This window comes from Squalius cephalus, assembly GCF_949319135.1.
Source record: "Squalius cephalus genome assembly, chromosome: 14".
NCBI classification, from domain to species: Eukaryota; Metazoa; Chordata; class Actinopteri; order Cypriniformes; family Leuciscidae; genus Squalius; species Squalius cephalus.
The window spans coordinates 20,864,341-20,891,414 of NC_137135.1; the positions used below are offsets into that span (position 1 = coordinate 20,864,341).

At 35.9% G+C, this 27,074-nt stretch overlaps 3 protein-coding genes across 4 annotated transcripts; 2 read left to right on the forward strand and 1 right to left on the reverse strand.

Annotated features, from left to right (window-relative positions):
* Positions 1-1,013: 1,013 nt before the first annotated feature.
* Positions 1,014-8,514, reverse strand: lamp2 (lysosomal-associated membrane protein 2; the record flags this gene model as incomplete). The annotated part of the gene is made up of 7 exons (XM_079893023.1): positions 1,014-1,250; positions 2,828-2,998; positions 3,391-3,445; positions 4,769-4,906; positions 5,021-5,655; positions 7,673-7,905; positions 8,504-8,514. 7 exons carry the CDS (start codon positions 8,512-8,514, stop codon positions 1,111-1,113), a joined length of 1,383 nt encoding a protein of 460 aa, XP_079749149.1. The 3' UTR covers positions 1,014-1,110.
* Positions 8,515-8,592: 78 nt separating this feature from the next.
* On the forward strand, positions 8,593-19,847 carry cul4b (cullin 4B). Of its 2 annotated transcripts, none has more exons than XM_079892807.1 (20): positions 8,593-9,918; positions 10,782-10,897; positions 10,983-11,086; positions 11,729-11,798; positions 11,940-12,013; positions 12,146-12,308; positions 13,155-13,244; positions 13,806-13,888; positions 13,970-14,037; positions 14,153-14,271; positions 14,371-14,563; positions 15,948-16,052; positions 16,155-16,265; positions 16,355-16,440; positions 16,534-16,641; positions 16,775-16,888; positions 17,041-17,146; positions 17,348-17,520; positions 17,608-17,760; positions 18,661-19,847. In XM_079892807.1, the coding sequence occupies exons 1-20, from the start codon at positions 9,471-9,473 to the stop codon at positions 18,754-18,756; spliced, it is 2,580 nt and encodes an 859-aa protein (XP_079748933.1). In that variant the 5' UTR covers positions 8,593-9,470; the 3' UTR covers positions 18,757-19,847. The 2 variants fall into 2 exon arrangements, with proteins under 2 accessions (XP_079748933.1, XP_079748934.1); XM_079892808.1 differs by having other exon boundaries at positions 16,355-16,425.
* An 855-nt stretch (positions 19,848-20,702) lies between these two features.
* On the forward strand, positions 20,703-27,057 carry mcts1 (MCTS1 re-initiation and release factor). Its single transcript, XM_079892280.1, has 6 exons — positions 20,703-20,873; positions 21,431-21,583; positions 21,663-21,760; positions 21,896-22,029; positions 22,555-22,622; positions 24,671-27,057. Exons 1-6 carry the CDS (start codon positions 20,863-20,865, stop codon positions 24,750-24,752), a joined length of 546 nt encoding a protein of 181 aa, XP_079748406.1. The 5' UTR covers positions 20,703-20,862; the 3' UTR covers positions 24,753-27,057.
* Positions 27,058-27,074: the final 17 nt, after the last annotated feature.

Genomic DNA, 27,074 nt, shown 5'->3' on the forward strand with positions numbered 1-27,074 from the left:
AAAGAAGATCCACAGCCTCTCCCAAAGAGGGTTGAAGCAGGTGCAAAAATATATCTTGGAGCAAATACAATTCACAGTATTAGCAAAGAGCAGCATGTGTCTTTTAGGCTATAGTAGCTGTAAAGAATTCAAAAGTACGGTAAAAGAAGCTGACAAGACATTTAATTTAGAACTCATCTTCCCTTTTTAAACCCCCCCCCCCCCCCAAAAAAAAACAAACAAAAAAAACACACATTACCAATAACTATTTAGTCAGAGCATTTATATGCAAAAAAAACACCAGGCCTACTTTATTACAATGGTTTGCATTTTTAAAATGCTTGTCATGAAGTTTAAACATTCAAGCTTTTGTTTTTCTGTTCTAGAACTTCAGTTGTTTGAAAAGGCCATCCAGCATGTTTAGATGTTTTCTCAGTGTAGCAATCTCCCTCACAGGCACTCGAAATACGAGATGACCAACACATTCCAAAAGCACATGATCTCAATAAAAGTCAGTTGTCCAGACACTATAGTGCACAATAACAACCCGTTTCTGGAAGTACTTTTAATATTTAACCAAAATGCTACAAGACAGGTGGATAAAACACTGTTTCAGTTTAAAGCTGTGGATACAGTAATGATGGGCACAAAATAAAACTGACCAAATTAACAATTAAAGGAATGTCTAAGTGAAGCAAGTGCAGGGTCTGATATGGAGCAATGAAACTTTAAATTGAACTTTAAACAATACTATGTTGTTCTTGCATATGAATATTTTGAACAGCATGATACTATAACTTAGCATTAATTTGCATTTAAAGAGACAGAATAGAGAAACACAAGACCATGCACTTCCTTCTTACTTGGGGTGGGGGGGGGGTGGGGGTGGGCACACAAAATTAATTCACAATAGGGAGCTCTGGTCCTGGAGTGCCACTGTATCTTCAGATTTTAATGTGTTGCAGTTTAAGGGCCAGTGGATTATGATGAGGACAAATGTTTTTTGACTCATGTGGCCCCGAGTCAGTTGCCAATTGAGATTGCACAAAAACCCACAATATTTACAATGGTCCAGGAACAGATTGTGCATCCCTTAAAACACTCAGGATTTGATTCTTTGATTTCGTTGCATTACAATGTCTGATATCCAACATAGGTCCTTCGTCGACCAATCACGTATGCAATCACAACAATGAAAATCAAACCAGCCAGAGCGGCACCAACAATGATTGGGATTAAGAGGCTGGTGTCATCCATTGAACATTCATGGGCTGCAGACAGAGAGAACATGAATGAACACAAGATGAAGCTGCCATCTTCTCATTAATACCACAGCAGATATTCTCAACACTTCAGACAAATCACAGACACTTGATCTGGTAATACTGGGCCATTTCTTTGAGACCTCATATATAAGCTGTACAATTAAGCATTTGTTATTCGAAGACGGGGAAAAAATTAATTATATTATATTATAAATAAAAGTGTGTTTGAGCAGCAAATCAGTATATTAGAATTACTTCTGAAGGATAATGTGACACTGAAGACAAATAATGGCTGCTGAAAATTCAGCTTTGCCATCACAGGAATAAACTACATTTTAAAATAGAAAAGTTTAATTTGTAATACACAATATTGCGGTTTTTACTGTATTGGATCAAATAATTGCAGCCTTGAGACACTTAAAACATCCTTTCCTCACAGTAAGCATACAAAATTAACTTCTATTCAGATCTATCAGGATTGATTTTGCAAGAAATTTCAGAACTGTCATTAATCTTTTTGTGTTTAAGTCAAGTCAGTTTTGCATTTACATCCTTCTTACTATCAGTTATCTTGGTGTAGCTAATCACAACCATTTTGATATGATCACAGAAACGATGGGTCTCATTCACAAAGCATGCGTAAGCATAAATTTGTGTGAAACGTGCATGCGTACGATTTTAAGAACAAATCACGTTTTACCAAAATATGCATTTTAAAATTTACGGGAATTTTTTTTTTTATATTGAAACAACTGAAACCACACATACACAAAAAGCACTTACTCTATACGGCCATATAATCGTATTAAGTTATAATTCATCCTAAAATGACTAATTATATTGAAGTCATTCATATAATCCAATTCCATCATATACAGTTAAAGAGTAAGAAAAGCCGCAAGGTTTCTCTGAATAACGCAGATATGCACGCATGTACAGCTGGCTAATGAGAGGTCTGTATAAAAAGGTGTTTGTGAGAACTAGCAAGAATGGCACACTTTGCATTGCTCAAGGATCGGGCGAGAACGCGTCTGCAAAAAGCGTCAAGTTTGACAAGTAATGAAAGGGTGAATGGAAAACCCATATATGGAGATGGTTTGGGCACGTTTTATGCAAATGCCTAACCTTGTTCACGCTCCCGCTCATTTAGAATACTCAATTCACACACATCAGAATGATGTAAAGAACAAATTCATGTGCGTACAAACGGGTTACGAATTAGGTGGAGATTTTTCGTGAGAAGTTCTCCAGTGCGTACAAATAAGAAATAATCTACACAATTATTAGTGAATGAGACCCAATGGATTTATCAGATTGCAGTGCCTGCATTTCAAAATTCACACTAACAAGTGAAAGATTGACACAGAACTGCTTTGGTTTTGCAGTGGTCACAAACCACTCTGAAAAGCAATGCGCATTGAAACTGAGAGTGAGCCGTAGTGGGAGTAGAAAAGTATCTGATAAGTTACAGCACTAAAGGACACAGTCCAGTTATGCATTATATACATGCTGTAGAACTACCTCCGATGAGGCAATTAGCTCAGCTTCATTCATTAGAAGCACAAACGCACACAGATACATACCTGTGCCAAACGTGTTCTTCTGGACTGCAAAGGGCTGCACTTGTAGCTCGAACGTGTTGACTGTAAGCTTGTCGGAGATGTTGAAACTCTGCTCTTTCCTGCACATGTATGAGCTCCCAAAAGACGCCTCCCACAGAGAGAGATTATAACTGGAATCCTTGAAAGAGCTCCCTGTTGAGGTCACAAATCAGAGGACAGAATGTGATTACATGAAGAAATGCAGCACCTTTAAAGATGCACAATATATTGGCATCATATTGCTTGAGGCTGGTAGAGAATTTCTGTATCGGTCGATATTAGCCATTTCATTGTCAAGACAGTGGAAATTAGTGTACACATTTGAGCATGATCACCAATTCAATACTGTTAAATGTAATCTTAAGCAAATATCCATTTCTAACACTGTACATTATAGTGATGCCTAAATTCACTTGTACATTATAGTGATGCCTAAATTCACTTGTACATTATAGTGATGCCTAAATTCACTTGTAACATTAAAACAACTTATTTTAGGTGTTGCATTAATTTTTTGGCTACAGTTTTCACATTAAAAATCTTACCATTTCCAAGATCAACAAAGAATGTCAAAGCATGTAGACGAAACTTCTGTGAAACCTGTAAAAACAAATATAGTAACCTGATATCATGTGAATGTAACATGTTGAATTGGCAATTTAATATTAATTTGTATGAAAACTTAAGATATTGCATGAAGCATGAAGGACCAGCCCAATCCAAACCCATCCCTAAACCTAACCCTCAGTGGGGCATAAGTAGACCGTGCAAAAATTTAATTGTACAAATTCATAAGAAATCGCCACAGTTTACAATACTTTTAGACCCCCTGTGGTGAAAATCAAGTTCATGTTTATAAGCCCATGTGGTGTTAAAATACTTTAAGACAAACCATGATGTGTTCAGTCAACACAGGGCTTTTCCTATTATTCTTATGTTTGTTTATAGTTTAATGCCATGCCAGCTACCCCGGCTATATTCATGGAGAGAAAGATAAAAATAGGTTCAAATTTTAGCATAGATTGAACTATTTTAGACTTTTTTTTTTCAGTTGAGTCAATCAAAATATGCTTCAGTGATAATTGATTCCGGCACAAGGGCATCATGGAGGATCTTCACCCATTAACAGAAGCATGAGTTAGTCTGGACTGCCCTATTTGACAGGGTAGCTAATATCTATTCTTATGCTCTGTGGGCATTTTAACACATTGAGCAAAAGAGATCGAGAGATATGGATTATGTACATGATGCGTGTTACGATGTTATGAATTAAGTCTTTTTCCACTGACTTTCTATGATGTTTAAAGCATTAAGGATGCCGATTTTAAGGCGGCAGCCGTCTAACTCCCGAGAAGATGAACGGGAACATGGTTTGTAATATTAGCTACACATTATCAGCGGTTTAATAACGTAGTCAAGCAAAAGGCTAATCATATCAATTACTGTTATGTGTCTGACGCTGTAGAGAGCGATTTATAAAACGCATTACCATTCTGATACATCAACTTTTAGACACATCAACTTTTAGACAAGCCTGTATAATTCGATCTTCCTCCTGAATCAGTTTCTGGTTCAAACATATATGGTTGAATTAAACCAATATTTCCACTTGCATTTACTACAGTTGAGCGAGTGGATCAGGTAGTCCAAGTTGGTGTGATTGAGTGGAGGCGGGGACTAACTCGCATTTTCATGGTTCTGCATATACTAAAATGTAACAAGGTGTAGTTACATTTAAGCCATTTTAAGGTATGAAGAAATTCACAGAAAAATTATCAAAGATGAGTTCAGGGATAAAATTGACTGCAGGGGGACTTTAAAAACTGCCATGAATGTTCGTTAGTCAGAAGACAAAAACAACCCAACCCAGAACATTTACCTCACTTTTGACAATATATTTGACTCGCTTCTTTAAAGACTTACGTTTGTGAAGACAAACTGAACAGTCATTTCCTTTGACTTCAGTACAAGGGAAGAGTCATTTCCACCAATTCCACAGGTTCCACTTGCTTCCGTTACATTAGGACTTGGGTCAAGATTAAGAGTCTGAACGCTGCCATTCTAAACAGCAAGAACAAAATAAGACTAGCAGTGGCGTGAGAGTTTATTACAACAAATTTGCAGCAAAAGATAACAAAAATATGCAGTCCTCTATATAGATTGTTTCATACATACCCCACTTATTTTGAACTGAAGTCCCATCTTTGCCAAAAGACAGGCTGAGACGTTGTCAGACTTGACGCTGTAGTTTCCAACAGTTGGGTTGGGGACAGGAGGAGTGGTCGGGGGAGGAGTCGGGGCTGTTGTAGCATTTGTGTGTGTGGTAGTTGGCGCTTGAGTGGTAGAATTTGTTGTGTTGTGATGCATGGTTGTTGGAGGTTCTGTGGTGGCATTAGTCGTCTTGTGTGGTGTGGTAGTTGGAGGTGCGGTGGTGGCATTAGTCGTCTTGTGTTGTGTGGTAGTTGGAGGTGCTGTGGTGGCATTAGTCGTCTTTTGTGTGGTAGTTGGAGGTGCTGTGGTGGCATTAGTCGTCTTTTGTGTGGTAGTTGGAGGTGCTGTGGTGGCATTAGTCGTCTTTTGTGTGGTAGTTGGAGGTGCTGTGGTGGCATTAGTCTGGAGTTGTGTGGAAGTTGGAGAATTAGTCGTCTGCTGCTGTGTGGAAGTTGAAGTCACACCGGCATGAGTGAAAACTAAGTATTCGGAGGTGGTTGGAGGAGCTGTAGTAGTCGACATGCCTGGGAGTTTGCTTGTACTGGACTCTGCTGCTGTAGTTAGTGGTGATGTCACCAGATCATCAGCATGCACAATACCTGTGGAGGGTGAAAGCAGAATATTATAGATCAATGCACTCATTTCCACATGCTTCACATCGTTGTGGGGTTTCCCCCATGTGACACTGGGAATGCACAAACCTGCCCTTTTAACTTTCCAAAAAAAAAAAAAAAATTTCAATATTAAAGTTGTTGTATAATAAACGCCATAAAATACATGAAGACAGTTACTTGGTTAATTATTTTTCACAAAGTGAAAATTTAAGCACACCAAAGTCTTTCAACCACCTCCATGCGTAAGGAAATAAAAACTGCAAACCAAGCACATTCCAGAAGCTTTCCTGACTTCCTGACAGCAAACTAACACTCCAAAAGATTGAATTTTATCTGCTGTTGTCTAGGACAACTGACTTATGGCTGAAACACACAAAACCACTTTTTACCAGGTTTTTGGATTTCAGATTTCAATAAAAATCACAGTGCAAGATGTGGACAGATTTTGTAGCTTCAAACTATGATTTTATGTAAATCATATCAGACATGTTTGATATTTTGAGCTGATTTTAAAACATTTGTTGCATCCAAAAATATTTGAATTTACTTTGCGACAGTTAAAAAAAAAAAAAAAAAAAAAAGTACGCTCTATATGGTATATATTGATAGTATAGCATGAATGAAATTTAGAGGTACTACATCACTTCCATTCATAAATCCTCTCTCGTGGCCTCATGGGACGGCAAAGTGTCCATCAAATGCGCACTTCAGAATATCTGTGTTTTGTCTGTGACATAATTACTCTTTTGGCATACCGTTTTTCACATACTATATAGCAGGGAAGTATTCAATATTAATGCAGCGATTGTCTTCATTTGTCATTGATCTCTAAGCAACAAGGCGCACATTTATCCACGAGTTTGTGTTCAGAACGACCTAAAGCCTGGTAGTGTGTGAACCTCAATCATTTAGTGTATGATGCCCAGTTTGTCTCTAACCATTTACAAATCTGGCAAGTACATGATGCCTAGTGTTTTAAAATGTACTCAGATTTTAAAAGTTGTGTAACCTATTCCAGCTTTAAGATCATGGGCACTGGGTGACTGTCCCATCCCATAGTTTGACTAAATCATTAACCTGGTGCTTTCAGCAAAGGGAGTCTCTGGTGCATCACACACAAACCCATCACATGATTATGAACGAGTGTGGCAGAGAAATACACCGAATAAGCACTTCAGGGTCACATGCTTGTGAAGTTAAATGAGTCAAGTGAGAGAAATCCATGGCGTTATTTCCTTAAATTTCAGCTGAACAATCAAAGTCTTTTTTTTTTTAATCTTTAAAATGAAAGTTGCAAAATCATTGAGGTTAAAGTTTGCATTTATAAATATTTAAACATGCCAGTCTTCTCAACACAAATGATCTCGGTCATAATGCATTTCATTTAATCTGATCATATTTAACACACTTTAGATAATATAACTGCACATGATTTACTGCCTTTATTACTACCTAGCTTGAATTAACCGGGCTGTGTCTGAAAACCTAGTGAACTTCCAACCTACACACCATTACTGGATATCAAAACTTAAAATGTCCAGGATGCCCATTATTGCGGTCCATATATACAGCGACTTGGCAGAGACACGGCCAGGAGTTTTTATATAGCTCAATGCTCACAGTTTTACTAATTACACAACATACTCAACGTTTCCAAAACACATTTTAGCTGTTTTTTCTTTTACTCCAAATTCGCTGGTAATGCTCAGGGTATTTATTAACGTATTTTTTTTGTAATTTGTTTATCACTTTGATTTGTATGAATGCATTTAAAAGAAGGTAAAGACTATAAAACCTGTATCCCACAAGCTGACAGTCTTTCTGATTATCTAACGCGCTTCTACTGGCGTAGGTAAGAATTCACGCTAATGCTAATGCTAATGCTAACAGGCTCTCGCGCTCCTGTGGGCCTGCGGACACCTCTCAAAAATAAACTTCAATATCTGCTTTTGTAAAGTGACACCGTCTGAAATAAAGTACTCAACAAAATAGTCGTACGTACCACTCAGCAGAAAAAAGAGCAAGGTCACACAACCGCGGACAGCCATTGCGACGGGTGGATGGTTCCTCGGAGCAGCCAGATAGTGAACGACGCCCGGACTGAGTGTGACCCGGTTTAGCAGCAGCTGTGACTGTGAGCTCAGCCTCAACCTGCGCTCATATAAGTCATATGACACGACTGCTCTCCTCCTCCTGCTAGTGCCGAGTTTACGAATTACTGTTGATTTGCCAAACCTGTGTGTAATTAATAAATCAGACACAGAAATGTGTTATTTCTGTATCAGAGCCCAATTAATACGCAGAGCATGGGTCTAGTGAACAGTAACATACAAAAAAAAAAGTAAAGTTTTTGTTCTGTGTGAAGGTTTTAATGTCATGAAAATATATGTCCTGATCACACAAAACTATTATAAATACAACTATTATTATAGACATTTTATTATTAATACCAAAATATTATCCATGTAAGTGTTGATTTCCTTCTGAATTTTAGCATCTTTTATTTTGATACGTTGTGCATCAGATTTTTTTTTCTCAAGTTGACAATTAGCCTTTATAACTCTTGCTTTGTTAGCTTTCATGTGTGTGAACATTTAATTTGAGTAAAGTCTTTAAGCCACGTGTCAAATGCCATTTCTGAGGCTAGCTGTCACATTTGTTTCTACTTCTTTTGCGGGGAATAATTTATGGTTAGGTTTGTAACTGTTTGTTCATGGTTAGGATCCTCATTATTGAGGTCAAATTTACCCTAATTAGATTCAATACAATTCACCAAAAATCACACTACAAAAACAATCCTCTGGTAAAAAGAGCAAACCTTGAACACTGATACCTCTCACACATTCCAAAAATAAATAAATAAACAAACAAACAAACATGAGAACATATGATTCACAGTTTTCATAACTTTTTTTTCCGTATTGTATTTTAACCGTAAATCAAAGGTTAGCTGAACATATGTTGACCATTTGTGACCCAATAGTGGGAACATTATACAGTAGGCCTATGTTATACACTTTTTGTCATCTTAATGAAAACAGTAAAACATTTTTAAAATCTCAAAGCGAAAAAATCAAGGAAAGCAGAAATAAGGCAGCAAAAAATTACTTAAAGTAATTCTTACTTCAGTAAAAATAAAACTTCATTATAGTTGGCCACAAAAAAAAATGTAATGATATTGAAATTTTAGCTTAACGTATATAATTCACAAACATTATTGTAATTGAAGGCAGTCTTGAGTGAAATAGGACTATTTTTACAGGTGTTTTCGAGAGTTTGGGGACTGGACTGCGCATTATGAATTGGCGCCCCCTGGTGGAGGATCGGAAACGTCAGGCCGCGCGCCTCAACAGCAGCTGCGCACAGCAACGGTCGAAAGTACTTCCGGCGGGTCAGCGTCTCCTCTTAGAAAAGTTACTATTTCCCCGCAGACTTGTCCTCAAACCGAAAATACCAGCCTATTTCCCGAGCAGAAACACAGCGTTCAGAAGAATGCTTTAACGCAAACAGCCCTCGGCGAAAAGCAGTTTGTAATCCAACGGACTTTGTGCAGCGCGCCGGAGTGTGTGCTCGAGCGAGAGGAAGCAGTATTCAACCATCTTTCCTCTGTTGGCAATAACAAGAGCAGAGAAGGGTCCAAGTGGGGCTGCACTTCTCATTTTATCCTCTTTTTCTCTTTAATCACACACACGGAGTCGCGAGGTTGCACTTCCCCCGACCGAGACCAAGGAATATAAAGCGTCCAAACCGGGGATCGTAGCATTAGTAGATTAGCGATTTGATTTAGTATTTCTTTTTTCATGTTTCCAACAGGTTTACCTTCCCCTAATCCCCCACCGCCAGCCCAAGAGCCCAAACCGGTAGCTTCTGATGTCCACAACGACAGTAGTTTAACGTCTTCTAAGAAGAGGAAAATTAACAGTTCAGAAAAGGAAGATATTGATTCGATATCTTCGTCTCCTAAAGCCATTTGTAATTCCTCATCCACAACGTCCTGCTCTTCCAGTTCACAGCAGCACATCCAGAAGAAGTTGAGGTTCGAGGACCCGCTGGATTTGATCGGGCTGGATGTGAAGATGGCCGAGGAGTCGTGTAACCCTGCCGAATCGTGTTCAAAGGCGAGAAATGTATTCCTGACTGGAGGTGTTGGGCATCATGCGAACGGACTGACCAAGTCTGCGGGCTCCGCGACCTTCTCCAACAGTAAACCCGGTGCTGCGAAGAAACTTGTTATCAAGAACTTTAAAGGTAGGTGAAGAATCGTTGGTCCCCCTCCTCTTCTTTGTAAACAGGCAGTGTTTGTTTTAGTTTCTCAACTTGACGAGCTTTGACCAAACGCACATGTGTTGTCCAGAAATGATGCCCAGTACAGCCACGACCTAATGCAATAGTATACAACTTTAATAATTGGCTTATAAAAGAAAAATGCTATGCTAGTGTCACGACTGAGACCATCTTTTAGTACGCACTTATATTTTTTATATAGACATCTATCAAAATCTGACTGCTTGAAACACGTGTTTCTTTTGCATCTAACTGTTTGTAAACATCCTTTCCTGTTATATATGTTAATTTTTCATATATACAGTATTTTTTTTTTTATTTAATTTTTTTTTTAAAAGGAAGTATTAATGTAAAATGTTTGAACAAAAACACCAACCTCATGTTTCTGCTTTAACACTCTTTAAGTAACAACTGTTACAACAACAAATATTTTCAGTAGTATTCATCATTGCCAATCATCAACATTTGCATCTTTACATTTAGTCTCAGTGGCCATCTTTTTTAAACTCATGTTGCATATTTTAAAGCATTAATGAAAGTTAATTATTGTTTTAATATACTTAAAGTAAACAACAATTGTGTCAGACATACAGCTAATACAGTGGTAAACAACTTATCATATGCAGGGAAGTGCTGCTGTCATGAATAAGACCCGATTTTGATCTGTACGCTCTTAAATATAGACTTTATGTAATTTGCATTTGTTTATGGAGGTATATTACTTGTGAAAAGCAAATCAAAACCTGCACGTAATTGAAACGCAACCAGATTTAGTTTCTTATGCAAGCTAACAGTACACGTCCTTTTCTTTTGTTATACTTTATCAGAAAAGCCAAAATTACCAGAGAATTACACAAATGAGACCTGGCAGAAGCTGAAGGAGGCAGTAGAGGCCATACAGAACAGCACTTCAATTAAGTACAATCTAGAGGAGCTCTATCAGGTATGCTCTGTGTTTTATGTATATATTTGTTTTGTCATTTAGTAATATTATATATAATGTTGTTTATTCCCTTTTGTCTTTCCAGGCTGTTGAAAACCTGTGCTCCCATAAGATATCTGCCAAGCTCTATAAACAGCTCAGAGTGGTCTGTGAAGACCACATCAAGGCACAGATTGACCAGTTCAGAGAATATCCTTTTCCTTGCTACACAGTTATATTCAGTTTCTTGCTGTATTTTTAGGTTGAGAGCGTGAAAGTAAAAAGCATGAACCAGGGCTCAACATGAAGATTATTTTTCTGCAGGTTAAAAGTTTAGATTTTTTTTAACTTATCCTTTCTACGCCATGTTGCGTAATAATGGCCCCACCAAAAAATGTTTAAGTTTATTAGAAACACATTATACACTCGCCTTCTAATGTTTGGGGACGGTACGATTTTTTAAAATGTTTTTGAAAGAAGTCTCTTATTCTCACCAAGACACCATTTATTTGATCCAAAAATACAATAAAAACAGTAATTTTGTGAAATATTATTACAATTTAAAATAACTGTAAATAAAATAGTGCTTTTATGTTTCATTAGACATTTTCTTAAAATGATCTACACCAAAATTGTTTTTAATTTTAAATAATAGCTGAAAGTTTGATATGAACTCCATCAACACTTTTGCTAAAAAAACAACAATGATGGCATATGATGCAAATGAACTAAAAATATAAGGAAACATTTTGAGTAAATTATGAGAAGTTCAGTCACTGGTAAATAATAAGGACTGTCTGGATATAGACTGCTAATCATAATTGTTGCCATTTAACTTAACCTTTGTCCTACGGATGCCCTAGACAGTGTTCTGTTCCTCAAGAAAATAGACAAATGCTGGCAAGATCATTGCAGACAAATGGTTAGTAAAGTAGTCTACTCTAGACTATTTCCTCTCTACATTTATTTTGAAGAAGTTGAAAGTTAAATGCTCCTATGTTTAGTTATTTACCTGTTTGCAAAAATGCTTTTTATACAAAACATTGTTTGTCTTTTCTTGTAGATCATGATTAGGAGTATATTTTTGTTTTTGGATCGCACATATGTTTTACAAAATTCAATGCTGCCATCAATCTGGTAAGTGTCCATTGAATTTAAGATACTGAATTTGTAATGCTGGCACTGTCACCCTTGCTGTCTTTATTTACTACCAGTGCTTTGCTGCTCCTTCCTCTTGTGATTAAAGATACCCTTGTGTTTCGTCTTCAGGGACATGGGTTTGGAGTTGTTTCGTTTCTATATCATCAGTGACCTGAAGGTGCAAAGTAAGACAATCGATGGGATTCTGCTTCTTATTGAGAGAGAGCGGAGTGGAGAGGCCGTAGACCGCAGTCTCCTGAGGAGTCTTCTGAGCATGCTCTCAGATCTGCAGGTTAGGTCACCTGCTTTCTCATTTGTGCTCGGATGAATGTTCCCGGGTTTATGATGCTTTTATGGCATCATTTAGAAAAATAATCATTTAAGTGCAAAAAACTTAAAGTAAGGAGTTTACTTGTATTTATTATTGCCTGCTCAATTTCAATGCAATAACCATATAAAGTCAGTAAACCTATTAACTCTCACATGACAGGCAATGATAAAGTATTTTGTACAGTCTGGTTAGTTTGGCAATGTATTTTTATATTTGCTAGAAATATGAAATATGAAATATTTAGATTTATATTAATTGTTAACTTTTCCTTAGAAATTTTTTCACAAATGTTTAACAAAACATTTGCTTAACAGTAGTATATTATGCAAAACATTATGAATAATTATGCGTATTAATAAAAAAAAATTAGGGACGTATTAATGTAAGTGTTCATAATTCACATTTTAAACCCTCAAAGTACACTGTCCCATTTATCTACAAGGTTATGTCTTTACTGTAACAACTTTTATTTTCTTAAACCAAGAGATTAATCAAAAATATTTTCAGTATTAATCAACATTGTCACACGCTGGTGTTTTTTTTTTTTTTTTTTTACTCTGCATTGATCATGTAGCATATTTTAAATCATTAATGAAAGTTATTTATTATACTAATTTACTTAAAAATTGCTGTTTACTTTAATACTTCAGGCCAGGGTTAATTTGATTTTCTGTACGTGAAACAAAACAATGGCAAATCTTGTGAGATTTTGTCTTGATCCCTGATATCATTCAGCCCTTAAATTGTGTGGCCAAACCTGTTAGTGTTATTATTGTTGTAATCACACCTTTGCTCCTTTTATGACAGATTTATCAGGATTCATTTGAGCAACGCTTTCTGGAGGAGACGAATCGATTGTATGCTGCAGAGGGCCAGAGGCTCATGCAGGAAAGAGAGGTGAGTTTCACATCATAGTGTTGATTTTGATTTCCCCCCCCCCCCATCATTTTATCACGATTCCGTGAGAAGTAATTTTTTGGCATGTCTCATTAAGTAGAAGTTAGTTTGAACTGATACTTTGCTACAATCTGTATTTGTAAAAAAAAAATATATATTTTCATTTTTTTTTTATGATGTACTCTCACTTGGAAATAGTTTAAAAATCATTTACACCCTTACTTGGATATGCTGTTATTTTTTTCTGTGGAACACAAACAGAAATTAAAAAATCTTTTTCATACAGTCACAGTTCATTGTGACCACGGGCTGTTAAGTTCCAAAAAAGACAAAAAAAAAGTAAAGTATTCCAGGTGATTTGTTCTTGTCTTCTGTAGCCAAATGTTTTTGAAATTACCAGTTACACAGACCACTTTAATGGTGCTCTTCTGTTTGCTTTGCTCTCTTGGAACTGTGATTGTATGAAAAAAAAAAAAAAGATGTAATTGAAGATGTTTCATCAAATAGATTTATCTATTTTAATTAGATTTATCCCCTAATCCCCCCAATATTTTTTTTCAGGTGCCAGAGTATCTCCATCATGTCAATAAACGTCTGGAAGAGGAGGCGGACAGAGTCATTACTTACTTAGACCAGAGCACACAGTAAGTATGCAGAGAATATGACTAATGAGAGTCCTTAAATTGGGAAAATTAGATGTGAATGTTTATTATCTTAATTTGTAGAAAACCCCTCATTGCCACAGTTGAAAAGCAACTGCTTGGAGAACACCTCACTGCAATACTTCAGAAAGGTATGACCCTGATAGAATGAAAATTAATGACATTGTATTTCTTGTTTAAATGGTTAACCATTCCTCAGAATTAAAAGCGATTTACATTCGTGATTGTTTTCTTGGCAAACTCTAGGTTTAAATAACCTGCTGGATGAGAACCGTATTCAGGATCTGTCTCTGCTGTATCAGCTCTTCAGTCGTGTGAGGGGAGGCGTCCAGGTTCTGCTGCAACATTGGGTTGAGTACATAAAGGTGTGCAAGGGATACATCGAGATGACTAACAAAACCATGATATAACACATCTGTATATTTGAACATTCAGGTTCACAAGTCTTGTTTTTTATGTCTCAGGTCTTTGGAAGCACAATTGTAATCAACCCAGAGAAAGACAAGACGATGGTTCAGGAGCTTCTGGATTTCAAGGATAAAGTCGATCACATCATCGATGTTTGTTTCTTGAAGAACGAGAAGTTTGTAAATGGCATGAAGGAGGCCTTCGAGACCTTTATCAACAAACGGCCGAACAAACCTGCAGAGCTCATAGGTCAGTTCACAAATGTTGTTTTCCCACCAATCATTATCATCATGTTTCCATCCAAATGTAGTTGAGAATGTAACTTTTGGGCAAATTTGATTATCACATTGAACATTTACGAATAAAGCAGCATTCCCATCCCATGTGTTCAAGAGAACAAAATCGTCACTTCCTGGAAAATTGGCGCAAAATATCTGTAATTCAAGTGGAAGTTGCTGCAATTAGAGAAGCCACTGTGGCTTTTTTTTGCCAACATCATAAATGACTTGCATCTCAGAGCGCGCCGACAAAATTCGTCTGGATGCCTGGTGTTTGGGAATGCAATCATGTGAGACACTTCTGGGTGTGATTTAAACCAAATTATTCTGATGACAGACTTTGATTCAGGCATTCCAGAATGATGAAACCAACATTTGAGATGCTGTGCAATGCGATTGGTCCACTGCTTAGTTCAGTTATCCAATCACATCCTCTATTGAGGCAAAGTAATTTAATCAATACAAATTGATGGTTAAGCAAGGTCAAAATATGTACTTTACCTCCATATTACGGAGATGCCTGCAGCTCATGAGCAAAACACATGCAGAAGACACGCATGGAAAAATCGGGCAAGAGTGCCGTAGTTACGTATTGCGCAATCTGCTCTCTAATCTCTCTCGTGGTACTTTGATGTCCTACACCGATTGGTCTGTGCAGTGCCGCTTCAAGTCAAACACACCTAATGTATTCTAGCCATGCAATAGATTAGATAGGCAAGCCGTTTATTTCAAAACTTAATTAACCAAGGGTCCAAAAAAACTGAAATAAGTGATTTTACTGAACATAAGAACTACTTGTGTAAAGGCCACAATAAAAGTACATAGAATAAACAAGTAATAAGATCCTAGTGGATGAGAAGTCCTATAGCTTTAGCTAAGCCGCTTGTCATGTCACTCGGTGATCTAGGCATTGTCTTATGTTGTGTTTGGACTCGATCAAGACCACCTGCTCTAAATGAAGATATGCGATCTACTGTGGTTTACTAATGTTTCGCAAAGTTACAATCAAAAACATGTTGCAAAAGCATCGTGTGTATACTGTTTACTTGTGCGTCTGCAGCGCTTTTTCATACAAGTGTTGGTTGGTTAAGGATTAATTGATCGTTAATTTAAACAACGATCGATTATGAGAATTTATGTAAATTGAAATCCCTAGCTTCATCTGAGCACATAAGTTTATGCGCATATTGTTGTTTCCATGCAGCATTTTTTTTATACAATATCCAAAACTGTGCATAATAATAGGTAGATGGAAACATAGCTTTTGAATTTTTTTTGTTTGATTGAGAGCTTGTAGCTGATTGGATCAAGACAAATATTAATATTCACTAATGTTGTGATTTTATGTTCTGTAGCAAAATATGTGGATTCAAAGCTCCGTGCTGGGAACAAAGAAGCAACTGATGAGGAACTCGAGAAAATGTTGGACAAGATAATGATCATATTCAGGTTCATTTACGGTAATACATTTAAAATGAATGCTCTATTCCAAATGCCTAGAGAGTTTTCAATTATTAAACCACTGTCTAAGCTTCATAGACTTTCTCATTTCTCTCTTTTAGGGAAAGATGTTTTTGAGGCCTTCTACAAGAAAGACTTAGCGAAGAGGTTACTGGTGGGAAAGAGTGCCTCTGTAGATGCAGAGAAGTCAATGCTATCAAAACTGAAGCATGGTAAATTACATTTTTCCTTTCATGTTTGATTCTTAAACCATACTCATGTCATAGAGGTTTCAACAAACTCAATTGTTTTTTTCTTGTAGAATGTGGAGCTGCATTTACTAGTAAACTGGAAGGAATGTTCAAGGACATGGAGCTGTCAAAAGATATTATGGTGCAGTTCAAACAAGTAATGATATCTTTTTTTTATTTTCTTTTATTTCTGTTTTCTTTTTTGTCTAGTTACATCTTTTAAATCTCTCTTTTTGAATCTGCTCCTCAGCACATGCAATGCCAAAATATTCCTGGGAACATCGAGTTGACGGTTAACATCCTCACCATGGGTTATTGGCCAACATACGTCCCCATGGAAGTGCATCTGCCCCCAGAGGTCTGTTCTGATGAATGTTGAAAGATGGGAGCTTGGATCAGATATTCTTTGTTACTTAAACACAATAATATAATATAATCAATTACATAATAATTAATAAATAATATATTTTTTAATACCCTTTACTCTTCAGATGGTCAAATTGCAGGAGATTTTCAAAACGTTTTACCTTGGCAAACACAGTGGACGGAAACTACAGTGGCAGTCGACGTTAGGACATTGTGTTTTAAAGGCAGAATTCAAAGAGGTAACACACATTTTTATTTTGAAAATAGCAACTGGGCGTGAATAGCAGGCTATCAGTGTCTGATCATTATATATATATAAGACAAATTTAACTAATTGAAAATGACTTCTTCAAAAGGCTTCTCAGAAAAACGTTTTTCTTGGTTTTCACAGGGCAAAAAAGAGCTGCAGGTGTCTCTGTTTCAGACGCTAGTTTTGCTTATGTTTAATGAAGGGGAGGAGTTCTCTCTGGAGGACATTAAACTGGCTACAGGCATTGGTATGGATAATTGTGATGAGCAAGCTTTGTCTTGTGATTTGTCTTGTAAAATTTGTGTTCTTGTTGTTAAAAGACACCATTCCATTTAATGTTAATCTTTATGTTCATAATTAAATCTCACAGCCTTTTACAAACTTTTAAAGTGTTTAACAAATTTGACTAAAGAACCTCAGATAAATAAAAATACACTCATATTTGCAGAGGACGGTGAGCTGAGGCGGACTCTGCAGTCACTGGCCTGTGGGAAGGCACGTGTCCTTACCAAAACCCCAAAGAGTAAAGACGTGGAAGATGGAGACAAGTTCTCATGTAATGATGATTTCAAACACAAACTCTTCAGAATTAAAATCAACCAGATCCAGATGAAAGAAACGGTACTGTCTTGCACACTTATCATTTGATTGCTGTTGTGTGAAAGGTATTGGGCGCTTGGTCTCATCCTTGTTTGCTGTACCTCATAGGTGGAGGAGCAAGCCAGCACTACAGAGAGAGTATTCCAGGACCGTCAGTACCAAATCGATGCTGCCATTGTTCGAATCATGAAGATGAGGAAAACTCTCAGCCATAATCTTCTGGTGTCTGAGGTGTACAACCAACTTAAATTCCCAGTAAAGGTGAGATCACAGTTTTGGTTGCACAGTTAATCGAAGTTTCACTTCTGTTTGTGATGGCACATGGTAATAGATGTCGTGCAGCTAATATATAAACTGTACCCAATATAAACTGCAAGTGAGCAGTCAGGCAAAACAAGAATACTGCAACAAACACAAAGTCATATACACAATGTAAATAAGATTTATTGTACAATGTAGACAGCTTTTTGCATTATAATAAGAGCATGTTGCACATTAATTGTGTGTCAGTTTTTTTTCTTGCTGTTAAGAGGGGCAAGTATGTATTAATGATTATACACTACTATTCAAAAGTTGTTGCTTTCCCCCCCAAAGAAATTAATATTATTCAGTAAGAATGCATTAATTTAATCAAAAGTGACAGTAAGGACTATTTCATAAATGCTGTTCTTTCAAACTTCATATTTATCAAAAGAATCCTGAAAAAAAAAAAGGTTTTCATCGATAATAATAAATAATACTTCTTGAGCAGCAAATCAGCATATTAGAATGATTTCTTAAAGATCATGTGACACTGAAGACTGAAGTAACTATGCTGAAAATTCATCTTTGCTATCACAAAATATAGTAAAATGGGTATTATAAGAAGTTATTTTAAATTGCAGTAACATTTCACAATATCCCTGTTTTTACTGTATTCTATTTAGCAAAAATAATCATAATGACGGTCAAAGTTAAGAGTTATTTGTCTTAATCATTTAGACAACACTTACATTTTTGACAGATAAATCTTTTTTCTCTCTAGCCTCAAGATTTTATGTATTATGAAAATATAAATAATATTCTTAATTTCACTAAAACTGGAAATTAGCCCAAGACTCACTGTACTCGCAGCATACAACATATGCCACTGCCACTAAATTTTGCTTCATCTTTTTGCAGCCTGCTGATCTGAAGAAGAGGATAGAGTCACTTATTGACAGGGACTACATGGAAAGGGATAAGGAGAATCCCAATCAATACAACTATGTGGCTTAGATAGAGAGAGAATAAGAGGGGATGATGAGGGATGGTAGAAATGACAGGAAGAGGATGTTCTCAGTGACGTTGTTTACTTCCCTTAGCACATGGAACCTCTTGTTCCAGTTTTTGTTCACTTTACCATCATCACCACAGTGACCAACAACTGAATCAGTTTTCTCTTCATGGATTTGACAGGGTAGGGTGTGTTTTATTTCCCTCAGAATGGAATGTCCAATAAAAAAAACAAAAAACAATACAAAATTATTTTGTTACAATGCTTCTAAGAATTGGACTATCCTGAGCTTAAAAAGAAAAGTTATTTATTTTCAGACTCAGTTCCATGGCTGTTGTTTGTCTCTGTTGTTTTTTTTTCTTCTTTTCTTCATTGTTAACCCATGAAAATATCATAACATGTGCAAAGAAAACCAGAACCAGACTGATTGAATTTGACCCGTTTGTTCAGTCAATGTTGTATTGGATACCAGTGTATGAACATTGAAAACAGGTTTTCTCTTTGCCAATGTTTGATAAATTTGTACAATGAAAAGAAGGTTCAGCTGATTGCTCACAAGCGATTTATGTTCTGTGAATGTGATTTATTGATAATGGAACAATTGAGGCTGATTGGAAATTTCACAGTATGTGCCAAGATTAGATAAAACCAAGCACTTGTTTTGTTTGTAGGAATGTTAACGCTGCTAAACACTAACTTGTACATCTTCCTTCTTTTTGTCCCTCCCTGCTTACACCTTCTCACTTTTCCTCCTCTTGTTTATTTTGTATATACATTTTACACACAATTTTGATGTTTGACACTCGACTACATTGCAACTGCATTCTTTCTGTGGAAACTCCGAACAAGCACAGCAGCCCCGTTTTATCATCCTAGTGTTTCCAAGTTTATATATCCCTTAAGTTCTGAATTAGGCCTGTTTACTGAGAAGCTCCTCTGTGTGGCATCACTGGATCTGTCTGTGGAAATTTTGGCAGTGGTGTTTTGAGAAATCATACTAAAGTGGACAGTCGTCCAGTGTCTGGAAAAAGTATGCTTGTTTTTATTGCCTCAGAATAAACAACTGTATGTGTTTCCATGATCTTGTCCCTCTAATCAGTGATTGTGATCTTTCCTAAAAATACTGGATGATGAGAAATGGATACTTGATTCTTAATAACGGGGGTAAATGAACCAAAGAAGCATCAGACATCATAAATTGGTGGTCTTTCATTATGTAAAAAATACATTGAACAATGTTAGGTATTTTAACTAGTAATAACTATACAAAACTTAACATTGTTGGATTTTAAAAAAATTATTTTCTAGATGAATATTGAATTTGGCACTTAAGGTAAAACCATTGTTCTTTAATGCACTGGTCAATTTTGAGATTTTGGGCTACTTTGCTTCCATACCATCTTTTGAGACTATACTGGGAAGAAAACATCCAAATACACATTTAAATGTGCTAATTTTATTATCCTTTATCTATGTCACATGTGGAGTTCATATAGCATATAATTTATCTACTTTATATAACATTTTATTCATAAAAACATTGTGAACGTTTATCTATTTTTTCTGTCTGTTGAATTTTTTCATTTAATTATGGGGTGATAAAATAGATATCCAGAACACCGTCTCTAAAAACCTTTAAACCTGTCAACCAAATGAAACATGAATTTTGAAACTTGTTTCATCCAATGTTCAGACTTCTGTTTTGGAAAAGTATGGAAATCAGTGCATATTTAACAAGATAATGCATTTTATACACATACAATTTCAGAAAACAACGCATAATACAAGTTACAAAACAGATGATCAGTTACGTTATTTTTTTTTTACAAACTTTGCATTGATCATTATCGTCATCATTATCTAAAGTCTTAACATACATTTCAAAGTACATAGCAAAATACTGTTATTATATTTTGTCATGCTGTACTTCCACCCCTTGCCGTAAAATGTTTACCACTGTCGTAAATGAAACGGAATCACCTGCGTTTAACGTGAAGCGTGGAGTTAGTTCATTTAACCGTCGTACACTGAAGATTTAGTTTATATTTCTTCGTTCTATAAAATTACTTAGATAAGAAGACAAGAGTGACCGATTACAACTCGCAAGGATGTTTAAAAAGTAAGCTTCAGCCGTTGTCAACCTTATAACGTTACACAGTAGCTGACGCAACTTAGCATTGTTACAGTAACGTTAATTGACTGTTTCGTTAGCTCAGTAGCTTCTTAGAAGTAATATTTATATCGCATGTATACGCTTACCAGCTTAATATGGTATTATAACTTAATATGTACCCTTAATTCTGCAGCCGAGACAGTAACATGTTTAGCTACACTGCTAACTTGCTGTCACAGCTCACTTTTATGGTTCATTAGTAATGATCCATTCCTGTGTTTTCACACTAAGCTTTGATAAGATAACGTTACTTCTAATATTATAACTTGAAAAGATAGTAAGCAAACTGCAAAAAGCGTATGTTTACATTAAGTGATGGATGTGAGGTTTTTAAAATTCAAGGAACCACACAATCAATCATAAAACATTTGAGTAATTATGTTATATCAGACCTCTGTACTAGACTAATTTCTTTATTTTAACAAGCTTTTTGAGAGACCTGCATCTGTGTCATCTGCATTATTAGATGTTATATTTGCTGATTATTTTCTTTTTCTTCATAGATTTGATGAAAAGGAAAATGTTTCGAACTGTATTCAGCTGAAGACGTCTGTAATTAAGGGTATAAAGAATCAGCTGTTAGATCAGTTTCCCAACATCGATGATTGGCTCAACCAGATAATGCCCAAAAAGGACCCAGTCAAAATTGTGAGATGGTAAGAGTTTCACAATATGGGCAACTGTAATGCAGTACTAAAGGATTAACTAACTGTGATATTTTGTCTATGTTTCCAGTCATGAGCATATTGAAATTCTTACAGTAAATGGAGAGCTGCTATTCTTCAGACAGAGAGAAGGGCCCTTCTATCCCACCCTCAGACTTCTACACAAATGTAAGACAGCTTTCATTTTAGCAGTGTAATGCTGTCTCTGCAGAAAAGATTTTCTGATTATGGAAAACTTATTATATACACTTGCAATTCAACTTGGTCAGACTAATGCCTGATACTCGCGTGTCTGTTCTCCAGATCCCTTCATCCTGCCACACCAACAAGTAGATAAAGGAGCCATCAAATTTGTTCTGAGTGGAGCCAATATCATGTGCCCAGGCCTTACATCACCAGGAGCCAAACTCTACCCTGCTGACACAGACAAAGTAGTTGTATCTTTCCAACTGTTGTATTCATTTTTTGTTTCTGAAATATTTTTCTGCACTTGAAGAATAAATCCTATTGATTTACTGTAAAGAAATAGTTCACTTAAAAATAATAATCTGTTATCTGAATCATATGACTTCAGAAAAAGTCTTATGAACTACTTTTACTGTATATTTGTCCTTTTGAAATGTTGTATGTAAACTGAATACATATTTTCAATTTTCATTTTTGTAATTTTATGGTTTTTTTTATTTTTTTTATTTCTATTTAGATTTTTGTATATTTTGTTTATTTCAGTATTAGCTTTAATAATTCTAGTACTTAAACATAATTATTTCATGTAGTCTCCAAGGCAACATTTTATTTTTTAACTAATATTTATTTTTTATTTTATTTCAGTTACTTTCAGTTACTGAAAACAATAACCACACTACCATAAATATTCGTTTTTGAGTGAACTATTCATGTAATAGATTTGATTGGTGTGTGTTGCATAGCACATGTTGTTGTCCTTAAGTATTTGTTTTCAGGCCATCATGGCAGAAGGGAAGCAGCATGCAATCTGTGTGGGAGTCATGAAGATGTCTGCAGATGACATGTGAGTGTTTTATGCATTTGTATTCTGAATCCCCATTTGATTTTAAAATGCAAAACTACACACACGTCTACAAAAATACCTTTTTAATCATTTTTAATGATCTGCATAGACATTCTTAAATGTTGAAATGTTTAGTTCATCTATCCTCTAAATCAGTGTTTCTCAACCGGTGGGTCGCAAGACCGTTTTGAGTGGGTCGTTGTGTAGTCAAAGAAGCAACAACAGACTTAATTCTAACCCCCAGTTTCACAGACAAGGCTTAAGTCTAGTCCCAGACTAAATTACTGTATGTTTGAGCTGTTTTAACTGAAAGCAGCTTGCACTGACATGTCTTCAAATATGTCACTGCCATTGTTTTTTTTCTAGGGCACGTTTATAAAAACTACTTAAATGTCCTAATTGAACGAAAGCCTAATCCTTTGCTTAATCTAAATTGTGTCTGTGAAACAAAGCCTAAATGTTTTTTTCTGAAACAAGACATTGATTATGAAAGACGTGCGATAGCTGTTGACTCTTCTATTTGAACAAAAACTAGTTTGGGACTAGTTAATAGCCTTACCTTATAATACTGTTTATTCATCAGTGTTTATGATACTCTTAATTTATGTGGATGTTAAAGTGGGATGTACTGATGGTGTATCAACCATTTTTGAGAAATAAATTTGCTTGGTTCAAATGACTAAAACTTTGGGTTGTGGCTTAAAGGTACAATATGTAAGATTTTTGGATTCAAATATCCAAAAACCACTAAAACAATGTTATATATTTTGTTGACTTGTGTACTTACATTATTCCAAATGTTTTCAACCATGTTTAATCCAGAAAAATTAGCTATTTTAAGTGTAACGGGCCATGCCGTTGCGTCACCTTTCAATGTTACCTTGATTTCCAGTTTTACTTCCATAGAAACCATGCAAAGACGCTTTGATGTTATGCGTTTTATTAGACCGGTGAACAGCTGTATGGTTACTTTTATTGACAGAAAATGAATCATTGTTATATAGCTCAACGCGGTTAGTCTTATTGCTTGTTTTCTTGATTAACCGCGAATAACATTTTTGTACCGCGCCTCAGAGACAACATTATTTTGTCAAGTGGCTAACATAGCGTAATCAGAAAAAGCTTTATTTGTAGGAACAGTAATACAGCATTTTCTACACCATACAATTTATTTTAAAATGAATTGCATGTCATTTAGCAACATAAGTCATCCAGCTCTTATTAGTATTATATTCTAATATCAATCTAGTTTATTGCAGTGTGCAACAAGTGTCTCATAGCAGCCGCAGAGCGAACGCAGAGTAACGTTATTATAACATAACTTTCAACGCACTCTAATGTATTTTAGTATGATTGTTTTGACCAAGTAAAAAAGCGCTGGGTTACTCCACAATTTTAATTCGCCAAATAAAGTCACGAGTAACATTTCTGCACCGCGGTTGTTTTATTAGAATGAAATAATGTGAATGTAAGGGATCAAACGCAACTGTAACTAAGTTCAAGGAAGGAGAGGCACGTTAAACGTAATTTTAATTGTACAATATGCGTAAACAACAAAACGTAAGGAGCAGCAGCGGCTGTCTGTGGCATATAAGTCCAAGGTTCTCGTCCCGCCCCTGCTTCATACCACAGTAACATTATTAAAACTTTAATACATTAGCTCCCCCATGAACATGAGTCCCGTCGGATTGCTTTCCATCAGCTGTGGAAGTGAAAATGACACCTCCCATGATTCCACGCTCATTCACGGCATCATCAATCTACGCCTTTGTTATTGTTTTGATAGAGTGACCTCTAGCGGCGAACCTTGCATACTGTGCCTTTAATGACCATGGGAAAATGTGGGTCCTATGGCCAAACCAGTTGAGAACCACAGCTCTAGATTGCAGTGTGAATACAGCATGTATAAAAGAAAACAATACATGAAATGAATATAAATCAGGCAGCATCAGTTTAAACATATGACAACGGTTTATTGGTTATGGAAAACTAAATGATTAATTTGCATTTCATTTGAGAATATTTTCTTGTCTCACTTCACTGAACAGAGAGAAAGTAAACAAGGGAATTGGAATCGAGAACGTTCACTATCTGAATGATGGACTGTGGCACATGAAGACGTATAAGTAATGACAGACATGAGGATGCGGTGGAATCGTCTGGACCCCTTGTCTCCAGGCTGCTACTGTTTACATGAATGGACTCAACTGTCTACCATGCCAAAAGCTTTGAAAGCTTTGAAAACGACCCCATTTTAATGCACAAATAAAATCCGTATTCAAGTCATTCCTAACTGAAATGGTCTGTTGCTACAGTGAAAGCTGAATTGTGTTATGGCTGCTTAAAACCTGTTTAAAGAATATTTGTATACTTCTCACTTGCCCAAGACAGATTTTTTTTTTGTATTTGTTTAGCATATGTATCATTTACAGTGTGATTCAAGGCCTATTTCTGATTTTATAGTTTTGAACCCATTGTCTTTTTGCACTAAAAGCAGAAAACATAAACCAATGCCACTCTATGAAACTCAAAATCCCATGAGGGCCTGATGTTTCTTTTTATATATACAAATGTCTCTGCTGCTCTACATCCACATCATATTTATGTAAATTTAAACCACAAAAGCTGATTGTTTACGTCCGGATAAATTTACTCCGAAGTGGGAGGGGTTTGACTGCTGTTACAGAAAGTGTGAATACAAACAGGAAGACAACCCCATCTCAGTACTTAATTGAATTAAATTGAATTGAAAGCCAAAAATTGAAATAATATATCACCTTTCTACTGAAAAAGAAAAGACAACTTCCAAGTCGTCTTCAACTGAAGAACGGAATGCTGAAATATATGCTAGTCAACAGGAAATGGTTTATAATTCAGTGGGGAAATATATGAGAGAATTGCTGCTGTACAATCATACCATATTCTTGAACTAATTTCTCTAATTATTTTAATGGTAGTGTCTTCACCATTGAATCAACAGTTCTCAACGAGGTAAAATAAGGGAAGACTGCAAAGATGGAAAATTTAGAACAACTGTTCATTTAATGCACTGTGCCATAAAGTTTGTAGAGCAGCCTTTTGGAAAAAAATGCAGATTTTGGTGTTTGATAATGATTTTGTGATAGCACTGTACGGCACGGTGTACGGTGCTGTACGGCAGACTATTGCTTTGTTTTTGACGGAGAAGTTTCATCGAATGAGGGTAAAAAATAAAATAGCTGGGGAAGTAAAAGCTGCCTTTATTAAATGGAATGGCATATGAGATGCAAAAAGTTATATGAAAATGTATGATAATCAGAAAACCGTTGTCTAAAAATTCACTTTTTAAATTTTATGGCGACTTAAAGTTACCATCCTGACCTCGTTTTGAAGATGCAGTTTAAAGATTCTCCCTAATCTTCTTCTCAATCAACTAGGAAAAGACAACAAATTGGCGGTCATAGTGAGAGTGTGACTTTATCCTTTGGGCAAACTTTACTGAGGAGCTTTAAAACTTTTCCTGCATTTCAAAGTAAAATACTGGACATAACGCAAAACTGTTACAATAACGAGGAAACTTGGCTCTCTATTATTGCCAAACATCTGTGGGAACATGGTGGTAAAAGACATAGACAGTGACATCATCAAAGTTATCAGAGGTATGATGATAATTTATGAAATATCTTATCAGCTGATAAAAAATATTTTTAAATGATTGATTGTAAATATATACATTTTATTCAATTATTTTCATGAGCACTTTTTTTGGTCATGCTGTTCTTACACAAGAGCTGTTTGCTAAAGTCCAATCTAGTTTTTAACGGTTCCATCCTTCAATAACAGCCTATTTTTTTCAATAACAGCCTATTTTTTTAGGTGGCGCCAATTCTTGCACACCTTTGAATTAGCAAAAATGTTCCTATACATTTATATCTTCCTTTAAAATTTCTCTCCTGAAATTTGGAAGACACTGTGTATATAGTACATAATATACATGTTCATAGTATTCCCGTCTCTGAAAAGGCCTGGATTTTAAATCTCTTTTCAGACACTCATTTTAAGTGTCCTTTTGAGAACTAGCAACAACAGCTCATTGAATATAACACAAAGCAGTATTACTTCAAATCGACAAGTCACAAAGTGCAAGATGTCTGTTATTTCTGAATTATGAATCAAAGTACCATCACGCAATATTAATGTGGCATTATGTGTTCAATATTTTCTGTTATATCAGTTTAAAAAATAATAATAATATATGGGTTGAACACCAAACCTGCATGAATATTAATACATGACTTCTAACGATATGATTCTCGTGTGCTAAAGATCAAACAGATGACTTGTGTTTGAACATCAGATCAGGATGTGAAAAGGGTGAAACAGGAAACTCTATTCTAGGGCGAAATGAGTTCAAAGCACTATGAGCAGTGATTCAGTGACAGATGTTTGTAAAAAGGTAGCTGTAAGAAGGGA

Excerpts from the sequence above, each read along its gene's own strand:
- cul4b (XM_079892807.1), top strand. The coding sequence starts at position 9,471 with ATGTTTCCAACAGGTTTACCTTCCCCTAATCCCCCACCGCCAGCCCAA. Across the intron at positions 12,014-12,145 it reads TCAATGCTGCCATCAATCTG|GGACATGGGTTTGGAGTTGT; the intron begins GTAAGTGTCCAT and ends TTTCGTCTTCAG. Across the intron at positions 16,441-16,533 it reads TTATGGTGCAGTTCAAACAA|CACATGCAATGCCAAAATAT; the intron begins GTAATGATATCT and ends TCTGCTCCTCAG.
- mcts1 (XM_079892280.1), top strand. Across the intron at positions 22,030-22,554 it reads CTGACACAGACAAAGTAGTT|GCCATCATGGCAGAAGGGAA; the intron begins GTATCTTTCCAA and ends ATTTGTTTTCAG. Across the intron at positions 22,623-24,670 it reads AAGATGTCTGCAGATGACAT|AGAGAAAGTAAACAAGGGAA; the intron begins GTGAGTGTTTTA and ends TTCACTGAACAG.